We start from the raw sequence: 12,005 nt of genomic DNA, 5'->3' as shown, positions 1-12,005 counted from the left end.
CAGCAGGGCGTAGAAGACTCTCCTACCTCCGAGGTCCTCAAGTGGTTAAAGTGAAAATGCAGATAATCAAAAATGACCTTGTATACATGTATAATAAATATTTGCTTTATCTGTTCTACAAAGCACCTTTATTTCCATCAATGTTTGTTTTTTGTTCATGCATTTGTTCTACACTATATTAAAATATGTGTAATAATTATAAAACAGAAAACAACATTATCTAAAATCTTGTACCAGAAAGAAAATAACTGCCCAATCACATAATCATATAGACATTAGATCTGTGGAACTCCAGGTTAAAGAGGTAAATACCAGCCTTCCCTGTGACTCACACATCTCTTCAAGCCAATAAGATCACTCTGCTACTAGTTTAAACACTAAAGCTTCTTGTTCTTGCTCCCTGCTTATTGGACAGAGGTAATAATGTTGACTGATTGTCCAAAGAGCAGGCAGAGAGGTAAAACAGGAATCCACATTGCTGAAGAAGGAATCAAGTGCGTCACCAGCCAGACTGGGCAATCTGAAACATTTGTTAAAATCACAAGGTTGGCAAACCATAATTGCAGCTGCACCTTTTCACCATTGCGGAGGTATTTTTAAAAAACATATGCCAGCAATGTACACCAAGTGTCCATGAAGAAGTCATATGCCGTTGCTGTATTAGAACACAGAAACGTACTTTTGTTAGATGTCCTCTTCATCTCTTCATGGAAATGGCTGCCTGAAAGTAGTCTGTTTAAATTACAACTGAGCTCTCTCCCCCCTGGACATTACACGAAAAGGCAGAGCTGGTGTTCAGTGACCCTGTTCCAATGACTCACATGGAGGGGTTCAGCTGCTTTACAATCTGACCCCAGAGTCAGACTGAGTTTCCTGTGCGGAAAGTTTTGAATTTGTAGGCCTAATAAAAAAAAAAGTCCATGGAAAAATGAAGAAAGCCTGCAATGTGAGTCATGAAAATGTACATACATATACATCATCGCTGCACCTCTACATTACCACAATAAATAAGGTGGCATACAAATTCACTGTCACTAACAGGGTTATTCACAAAAGGGTGAAGAGTTTGGATAAGGCAGGAGAAGTGAACAATCTAGGACAACATAGCTGAACTGGAAAGTGACTACTCACGTACAGTGTACGTGATAAGTCATTTGGGCACTTAGTGGCGTGGACGCTCAGTGTATGTCTCCTGTCACTAAGGGGTTAAAAAAAACAATACAAAAAAAACTGGCTTTGGCCAATTATATACTTCTATAACAATGATTAATGCCTTGCTGTTTTTTCCCCCAACTTAAACTAGTTTTTTAGCATCTATATAAATATAAAAATACAAATAAGCACTGTATTTACCCTAGGCAACCAATACGAATAAAAACTGCAATGAAAACGTATTTCTTCCTTGTTTGGGCCATTACTTCAGACATACAAGATGAGGCTCAAAAAGTCTAGAAGAAATGGAAGTGTATTCCAGAGAAGGCTACTGATGAAAGGTACATTTTGCAGCACTGATTAAAAACGTATAGGATGATTATTAGAGAAGAGGTAAGCTTGCAGAGGTGTGCATTCAGAAAATGTGTCTACATTGTTCATTAAAACATGTATCTATAGGGCCATAAGAAAAAGATAAAATTAAAATCATTACATCATCTAAAATATACTTAATGTAGAAATCTATGAGAGAAACCATTTCCATGTTACTCTTAGTTGGGAATATATGAAGCTATAGATGTATAGCAACAGTGCCATCAGCAGGATTAAAATATCAAGACTGTAAAGACACTATCGAAGTATTGAACATATTTGCACGTTGTAGTATTGTGGTGAGAGAAAACATGCCTTAAATCTTTGACATTGTTTTTTAACCACAGTAGTTACCTGGATAACACTGTAGCTATTCATTAGAGTTTATGAATTTCAGAAAGATATTTACGGAGTCAGTATAAAATATTGTCAATGTGCAGAAAAAGAAACATTTCCTGTTTACTCGTGACAAACATATTTAATGGATTTCAGACAACAGGAAACCCTGATATGTATATTCAACTAACCTGTGTCTGTGCATATGAGAACTTTTTTTCAGAAAGCCTTACTATTCTTAATAATCCCGGGGAGTAACCATATCTTGTACAAATGTATGTCCTACATGTGGGACACACGGCACAGGATTTATTGGCTGAAAGCATAATTAGACAACCATTCCTCTATATTAGTGCAGACCCCACAATTACTACTTTTCTAAAGCAACCAAACTAGACACGACACATAAGAAGGGGATGTGCATGCACTACTGCAGTGGTGGTGGCCGGTGGCTTGAATGGCTCTAAGTGTGCTTTACACGTTTTCCTACACTCAATGCCAGGCCAAGTCTGTGACATTAAGTCCATATTCTTAACTAGTAGCCAGGAACATTCTTTACTAAAAAGTTCCAGATTGGGTAAGCTTTAAATTAAAGTAAACATTTGAAGGTGATCAGTAATTTCGATTTTGAACTTAACACTCACCAAATTACATTAAACCATTGATGTACTTAACACATCAGCAGGAGCTGAAAAGTGGAAGTTTGGGATAGTACCAAGACTTATTATTAACATCTTGTGTTGTTAAAATACAAAAAAGCTGTAAACTAATACGGTTGAATCTGGCATCAAAACCAGAGGCCATGTATATGATTCCTGCCCAATATACCATATCCTTATTACATTTTGACATTATTTGCATTGTACAGGGTATTTAAAAAGTATATGCTCCTAAACACACTACAATTACAACGGTCCCATTGCTTATAGCAATAAGCAATATACAGAATTTTGCAACTGTAAGACAGATCGATAACAACTCAAATAAGCTTCCATGCATTTCTGCAGCTTTCAAAAAAATATGAGGTGATGGCCCTTCTAGATACATGTTCCTATATAGTTTATGAAGTTGGATTGCAGAATGGCATTCTGTGAGACTGCAATGATCTCATAGCTCAGTCCAGTTATGAATCAATATACTGGGACTATAATATTATTGTACCCCTTTACAGATACAATCATTCGTATGAGGACTTTATACAGTGTTATGTAATGATATTATTAGTGCTATGTAAGGAGTAATGTTATATTTATAGGTTTTCAGCCACTTTCTGGATCCTCACTTGCTGCAGCTTAGCATCTGATGCAAAGGCCGCACTGTTTAAATACAAGATATGCTGGTACTTTATAAAACCTGGGCTGGATAATTAGATAATAGTTTATTTTTTTTAAAACACCTACTTTCAAGGCCCAAACACTTCCCACCCTATATTAGGTATATGGTTACATTGCACCTAGGCGACAAGATATATAGCACCTCAATAACCTCTTCACCCTATCTTGGGTATATGGCTACATGACACCTAGGTGACATGGTATATAGTACCTCAATAACCGAATTTCTGGCAATATGGCACCTTCTCCTCTGTAAAATGGACTGTGGCAAAAGGAAATCTCTGTTATCTAGAACATTTGACTAAATATCAGGGGATACTGAATTCCTAGTAACAGGGTTGCTCTGACAACTGTTCTAGTATCACTATTTCTGATTGTTTCTTTGTGTGTTTGTCATATGTAATCAGTTATGGCTTAAAGCTAAAATCCAGGCAAACAACTAAATACACAGATTACATTTTTTTATACACACAGTACTGTGCAAAAGTTAAAGTTTTAGGCAGGTGTGAAAAAATGCTGTAAAGTAAGAATGCTTTCAGAAATAAAAGTGTTAATAGTTTATTTTTATTAATTAACAAAATGGAAAGTAAATAAAAAGAGAAATCCAAATGAAATCAATAGGGTTGCACAGATACCAAGTACAGTACTCGGTACAAGTACGAGTACAAGTACCGATACTTTTGAGCTCCAAGACTACACTAGAGAAAAATTCAAAAATTAGGAGGCAGCTGTCATGTGTAAGGAGCACACGGAGCTCCTTGGATTTGTACATCTCTGTTTTAATGTACGATTTTGTTTTTATAAATAAATTGATGCACAGATACCAGTTTTGCGAGTACGAGTACTGATACTTGCCAAGTACTTACAAGTACTGATACATTTTTGTTTATTGTCATGTGACAGTTTTTCTAAAACAATACAGACTAATGATTTCAGGACAGTGGTGGAGTGCCAGAGCCAGGTCCCAGCTGCAACCGCTGCAACCCTGGTAGTTCTCATGAAAATGCCAAGTATCTGCACTGGTACTCGAAAAGTATCTGTGCATCCCTAGAAATCAATATTTGGTGTGACCGACTTTGCCTTCAAAACAGCATCAATTCTTCTAGGTACACTTGTACACAGTTTTTGAACTCGTCGGGTAGGTTGTTCCAAACATCTTGGAGAACTCACCACAGATCTTCTGTGGATGTAGGCTGCCTCAAATCCTCCTTTCTCTTCACGTAATCCCAAACATTCTTACTTTACAGCTTACTTTTTTCACACCTGCCTAAGGCTAAGTTTCCACCATTTTCCGGACCAGATTTTACCGTGATGTTGCTGTGTTCCAGAGCGGGTTTTTTTTAAAGCTTAAATTGGGCTTTCAGGTGCGTTCCAGTGCGTTTGCATGCATTTCAATGCGTTCCAGTGCATTCCAGACCAGAGAAAATGAGACAAGCAGTATCTTTTTTTGTCTGGTCTGGAACAGACTACGCTGGTGTGAACAGAGCCCAGAAATACCTTAGGGATAAATTTTTGGTCCGGGAACAAACTGTTCTGATCTGGAAATGGCGAGTGCGCACCTGAGGCACAATTTTGGCCATGTATATGCCAAACTGTAATACAGGACAATGATATGGCATCTTGCAGTTCTGTGGCTAGGAATGAAATAACCTATTACTAGTGCAACCTCTAGCATGACATTTTTGTGCTTGCCTTTGGATAAAACACTGTGGATTCTCATAAATTAGTTTTGCAGTCATCATAATACAAATATTAGTAATAGATGCAAAGTAGTTTGTTTAAACATTTTAGAGAATTCTTAAAGCATGCTGAGTATTCATATGCAGAGATTAAACAGAGAAACAAACAAACAAGCAAACCAAACACAATGCCAAAGACAGAAAATAACAGAACACTAATGAATTCATATACTGTATATGCCACTCAATGCAATGGGTACAAACTTTTAAAGAGACCACTTGGGTTTCATTCTGTTAACTCTCTAAATAAAGCAGTAGTTGCATATATGGAGAATGCTTAAAAAAAACAAACAACCAAACTCACCTGTTTGGCATTGTTGACACACTGCATGTACTGGCTAGCCAAAGCAGAGCAGCTCAACGTCTGCTGGGGATTCTGATGATAGCACTGGAGAATCTGAGCTTGCAGGTCAGCACAAACTGGATTTGATTCATATCTCCTGGACAAAACAAAAGGAATGACCAATTGAAGAATACCTTAATTTTGTAAATACAATTATGAACATGTCAGTATTTGCCCAATGAAAATACAAAATATACAACATTTGTGGGTAATAAGATTTAAATAGGATACTAATATCAGTAAGCTAGTGCAGAAGCCTTCGATCAATGCAGATGACTACAGATGTAATTTAGAACAATGATGAAAAGCGATGTAACAATTTTTTTATGGTTACATTGTTATTGTTTTATTGTTATTTGTCCCCCATTTCTCATTACTTCAAGTCCTGGTGACCACACAGGATGTATAGGGAATTGCCCCAATATGGATGAATAGAGTTTAAAATCATAGTGATCTCTCTCTTTCCCTGTTGGAGAGATTACCCTTATATCCTGTCTTAGTTAGCACCACGAAGCTAGCCATACACTGGTAGATTTTCATAAGAATGTTCATATGAAAGATCTTGGCAGAACATTTGATAATGTTATCAGAGACTTGATAAATGTAGTTCAAAATTCAGTGTTTTTAACATTCGATTTTGGAAACAAATGGAGTTCATAAATGAAAACCTCATTCACTGTTTTGCTCATTCAAGTAACATTTTCCATCTTGCTCCTTCAATTTTTTTGCATCACTGCAGTCGAAAAGGATTGTTAATTTGACCCCATATACTATTTGAAAAGTCGAACATTCCAAAAACAAATGTTTCCAACAAAATTCTACTGGTGCATGGACAGCTTTAGGAAAGATGGAGTTGTGCTATATTTATTGTAACAGAATCACAAGCATTGTTTTGCAGATGGAACTGAAGGATTTAAGCCTAGAACTATTCATTAAAAGTGAACCCATCAAAAGCAAAACCTACTTTCTGAAGGAAGCAGCAAACAAAAATTACCAGTGTCACAATTTTCCCTTTATCCAACTTTTCCAAAAATAAACAACAACCTCCTTTTGTAACTTAAGTTCTAGATGGCATGTAAGGCAAAGAGTTGAACAACATTATTTTACAGAATGCCAGAGGTGACATTAGTGGAGACCCACACATCAACTTTCCTGACATGTAATAAATCAAATGAGCTTTCTCATTCCACAGTCAATACCCATTTCAGTCCCTTGACATCCTGTCTGCTTATGACTAGCACTCATTGTATTTTCATACGCTCACATATCCATTTCCAATCTCTTTAGGCACTCCAATGTGATATTGATGAGCATCAACAGAAATGGATCCAGCGACTCACGCAGAGCCTAAGAATTTTCTTGGATTAGCATACAAGGGAAAAGTGCTGGCTTTCTATTGATTTGAGGTATTTGTTATGCTGCTTAATGCACAGTTTTCACTTTTGGGAAAACCTTAAATGAGATTACTGTCAGACATCATACAGCTATAAAACATGGGGCAGGATACCACACCATGAACGTACAAAGGTAATGCAAGCTTTGCTAGTAAATGCTGCTTAGCTGGTTATATTGATTCCCATAATATACTAATTCCCCGACACCACTAACAGACACATTCACTTTACTAGTCCGCTAAATATGGCAAGAATACATAATCATCTAATAAAAAGAAACACATCTCAATGTATTTTAATATTGAGAAAGAAAATATTGGTTAATCAAATTGCTTGGACCACACACATGCATTTGTGATCCTTGTACCTGGAGTAGTTGGAGCATTAAAAAAAAAAAAAAAGTCTTGATTTGCTCAGAACTATGCTAGTCTAAGTAAGGACATCACAGTAATCACAACACATGGCCTGCTGCAAGTATGGTCACATTTTACATTTGCAGAGGTCAGGAGGATGCCAGTTTTTACAAATTGGCACCCTGATCAGAAATTAAATTGGAACCCAATGTGCATGAAGATGGTACCTATCTTTGCTTATGTTATCAAGTTTTGCTTAGAAATGCTCAAATACACATTGCAGCTAGTCAGAGGCATAGTATCACAATAACAAATTCCCTTCCACCCCCATGTTGTTTGGGCTTGGATAACTAAAAAGAGCAAGGAGCTTATATTTATGTCATTTTTTTAATAAAGCATACATTGAGTTTATGTAAATTGCCACTTTTAGATGTAAAGGGCAATTAGTGGAGTTGTTGTTTAGCTGAACTCCAGGGAAATGTGAACACTATCTTTGCAATGGTTACATTCTGTACTGCATTGGTTACATTCTTGTTTTTGTATAGAATACCATTAACAAGTACTTTTTATCATATTCTTCACTCTCCTAGCAGCTGATGATCTCCTCTTCCCTCTGATGCTCTGGGTTGTGGGTCCTGCTGGTCCTGCATTGTACATAATGATGTCAGAGTGGTTGTGACTGGCAGAGCGCCGAAAAGAAGCGGCTTTGGAGGATCAGTTGCAGGGAAAGAGCTCAGTTTTAAAATGGCTAGAAAAGGTCGATTCAAATGCAGAAAAATTAGGCTTGTACAATTTGTATGTACTAATCACTGAGGACAATCCAACAACAATTGAAAACAATGTAATAACTTTAGCAGTCGAGGGATAATTCACAACTGAGGATAGCAAAATGAAGGAGAGTCTCTCCAGTCTCAGCTCTCCCCTTTTCACCCATTGAATAGTTAGTACGATAAGAAATATCTTCTAAAGCCTTTTATCATAGCCACCTAACTCACTTGTTTGTATCCATCGCTGGAGTCACTTCTGGGGGTGACAACCGGTAGATCCAGCGCCGAAGTCTGTGCCAAAGTCAATCAGTCACCCCTTTGTAAAGTCACTGCTGCAGTGTTATAAATCCTAAGAAGACCCAGCTGCTAGACAGCCAATAGATGTGTCCACTTCATCCAGGCAGTGACATGGGCATCCAAAGAAGGGCCCTGCTCTTCGTGCCTTGTGACCAGATTTAGGCAAGTACTTTGGCCATTAAAAATATTTTTTTTTAAACAAACCCAGTGATAAGTTAGGGGTGGGGAAACACCTGAAATTATTTTTTAGAGTGAAACCATAGTGTATTTTCAATGAAGACATATTATGGTCTATGATTGCAGTGTTTAATTCTATGTAATGCCTTAATATAGCATTTACATTTTTGTAGTGGTAAATTCAGTGACTTCTGGATTAGCAATTCAATGGAGCTCTTAGAGGCTTATCCACTAGACATCTGAAGGTATGCTTTGGTATCTGGCACCAAACCATCAGTAGCTAGCGGATGCTTTAAGTCCTGTCAGTTGTGAGGTGGGGCCTCCAAAGATCAGATTTGTTTCTCCAGCACATCCCACAGATGCTCAAATGTGTTGAGATCTGGAGAATTCGGAGGCCGCGTTAACACGTCAAACTTTTTGTTGTATTCCTAAAACCATTCATGAACAAATTTTGCAGTGTGGCAGGGCGCATTGTCATGATGAAAAAAGTCACCACCAATCAGGAAATACCGTTTCCATGATGGGGTGTACTTGGTCATCAACAATGTTTAGGTAGGCGGTACATGCCACATGAATGGCAGGACCCAATGTTTCCCAGCAAAGCATTGCCCAATACATCAGAATTCCTCTGGCGTGCCTTCTTCCCATAGTGTATCCTGGTGCCATTTCTTCCTCTGTAAGCGACGCACACACACATCCAGCCATCCACATGATGTAAAAGCAACGTGATTCATCAGCCTAGGCCACCTTCTTCCATTGTTCCTTGGTCCAGTTCTGATGCTCACATGCCCATTGTAGGCGTTGTTGGTGGTGGACACCGGTCAGCATGGGCACCCTGACCAGTCTGGTAACGCAGCCCCATACGGAACAAACTGCCATGCACCGTGTGTTCAGACACCTTTCAATCGGAAACCAGCATGAACTTTTTCAGAGATTTGATATAGCTTTGGCTCCCCTATTTAAAGGAGAACTATGGAGTCAGTGTTTTTCCCCATAGTTCTCCTTAGGGTAACGGGAGGACACAAACTAGCGTCTCCCGTTACCCTAAGCTCAGTATACCGCGAGCTACAGCTCGCGGTATACTGAGACGCCGCAGCGGATCCCGACTTAGATGACGGGATCCGCCCAGCTGCGTGAGTGACAGCTGGCTGTGCCTATCTAGAGGCAGAGCCAGCTGTACCTGCCCCCTCCCCCGTCCGTTCCACCAGTCAGCGCTGGTAGATCGGAGCGGGGAATCCAGCCCCTCCCTCTGTCACGGCAGAGAGCCGTGACAGGATCGAGAGGCGAGCGAACCCGGGATGTGTTTGGTCACCTCCAGATCTACTGAGCCGACCTGTGACAGTCTCATTGTCACAGGTCGGCTAAAACTATGAGGTGAGTGAAAAACACTCACCTCATAGTTCTCCTTTAACAAAGCAATACAAGAGGGTTCCCCAGTATTCAGACAAAGGTTTGTAACCATTGATTCAGCAACAATTTCTGAATAGGCTTTGAAACATAGTTGCAGATATCACAATCAGAACATCTGGTCATGAGCTCTTAAAAGAGAACTATATGGTAAGTGCTTTTCCCCATAGTTCTCTTAAGGGTCACGGGAGGACATATAATAACCACCTGCCGTGACCCAAAGCTCAGTTCCATATAATTCTTAACAAGTATATCATTATTTGGTGAGTCCCAAAATAATGATATACTTGTTAAGAATTATATGGAATATGTAAAAGTTATATGAATGTACTATTTTGTATGGATTATAAGTAGATGAATCAGCAATAGCCGTTAGAGACAGTATTTTGACATCTGGAGAACTACATGAATGTCACTACAAGTGGATTGTTTTACATTGAACTATGGGATTTTTTATAATAATTTAATAAATATTTATTAAGTACATATAACTGAGTCCTTTCTAAAAACACACTCCATCACAATAGCAATATTGTAAATGATCCTTTGAAACTAAAGTTCCACTGTTTACACATGACAGACACTACCAAAGATGTCTTCTAAGGAGCAATTATTTTATACTTCTCTTAACCCTTGCACTCTCCATTAAAAATTATTACTTGGGGTAAAGTTTTAAATGCCAAGTACATCTAAATTATTACTTACTGAAAAAGAAATTAGGGCTTGGTTTATAGAAAAGGTTCCCTGTAATAAAACACTTTTATCCGATAGTCTCTATGTAAAAGCACAACAAATAAAACTACTCATGATTCCACCAATGCTACAAGACCACATGTGCAGTTTTTGTACAGTTAGGATTGCAAATAGGGACCAATGTTCTTGAACCACTTCCTGTCTGGAGCAATTTCTTACTATTTGCACACACATGATAAAATCAGAATTTTTGGCTAGAAAACAGCTTCAAACCCCCCAAACAATCATATATTTTCTCAAAGCAAAGGCTATGTAGAATTAAAAAAAAATGCTAGTTGCAATTATTTTTGTAGACACGAAGCGGCCTAACAAAGTCATCTTGTGGTCCAACGAAGTACTGATGGGGTGGTCATAATAATCGTGTGTGTGTGTGTGTGTGTGTTTTTGCATTTTTTAAATGTTACGTTAATTTTTTTTAAAGGAGAATTATGAAGGAGAATTTAAAGGATAACTATGAGGCGACTAAAAATCACTCAGCCTCATAGTTCAAGCCGACCTGTGACCATGAAACTGTCACACGTCGGCTCAATAGATCAGAAAGTGAGCAAACGCATACCATCGCTCGCTCATCTCCCTGCAGAGAGCCATGACTGTCAGTCACGGCTCCCTGCAAGGATTCCTCCCCTCACCACCAGCGCTGACTGGAGGAACGGACAGGAGAGAGTACAGCTGGCTCTGCCTCTAGATAGGCAGTGCCAGCTGTCATTCCCGCAGCTGGGTGGATCTCAACAGCATTGCTGTAGCTCAAAATATACTGAGCTTTGGGTCATGGGAGGAGGCCAGTATATGTCCTCCCATGACCCTTAAGAGAACTTTAGGGAAAAACCACTTCAGCCATAGTTCTCTTTTAAACGCTTTTTTTTTTTTACACTAACGTTATTGCTTTCACATAGGGGGTATAGACGCCGGATCACTTGTACATTAACAGCCATCGCCGGCTGTTTAAAATGACACCAAGAACATGGATGCAGTAGCAACTGTGTTCTTGGTATAACCACTTCTGTGGGCCACCGTATATTTACATATAGTGCAGCCCAAAAGTGGCTAAAGACTGATGATAAAGTGTGTTTATGTGGCAATAACGCCTCATTATGAGCTGAAGGAGTTATGATGTCTTTGCTATTATAGAGCTACTTAATAAAAGATGAAAGTACAAAGCTTTTCTCTGAACTGGCAAAATAAAATAGGAACTATTCCAACAATGTCTTATTACAAGCTGTGTTGGCAGGAAGCTTTAATTTCTCCTCCATTACAAGTCTGAGCATGGAATAAATGAAGTAACTCTGGATTAATGATTTCTATGATGTGACCCTGCATAGAACTCATCCTAAAACTGTCAGATGAACCAACCACTTAAGCTATTAGCATCCCGTTACCATGGATAATTTCCAGGGCTGTCATATGAAGGATAATTATATATTTTTAAAGGTAAGAAAAGACTAAGAACTTGATAAATTGACAAAGATCAAAGTGGATGCTATATACTTCTTTGCGGATTTATAAAACATACAGAACTTTCACTTGTTCAGCAGCCCAGATCAGAACACAGAATGCAATCTATAAAATTAGTAAAACACCATC

At 38.5% G+C, this 12,005-nt stretch overlaps 1 protein-coding gene across 1 annotated transcript in view; it reads right to left on the bottom strand.

Annotated features, from left to right (window-relative positions):
* Positions 1-12,005, bottom strand: part of CHCHD3 (coiled-coil-helix-coiled-coil-helix domain containing 3) — a 148,541-nt gene that overhangs the window by 8,051 nt on the left and 128,485 nt on the right. The window contains exon 7 of the mRNA XM_018566239.1: positions 5,238-5,373. Within this exon, the coding sequence (XP_018421741.1) occupies positions 5,238-5,373 (136 nt within the window). The remainder of the gene's footprint in view (positions 1-5,237; positions 5,374-12,005) is intronic.

This window comes from Nanorana parkeri, unplaced genomic scaffold, assembly GCF_000935625.1.
Source record: "Nanorana parkeri isolate BGI_ZX_2015 unplaced genomic scaffold, ASM93562v1 scaffold27, whole genome shotgun sequence".
Lineage (NCBI taxonomy): Eukaryota > Metazoa > Chordata > Amphibia > Anura > Dicroglossidae > Nanorana > Nanorana parkeri.
The sequence above is the reverse complement of the archived record's forward strand: the minus strand, read 5'-3'. Positions and strand labels throughout refer to the sequence as shown.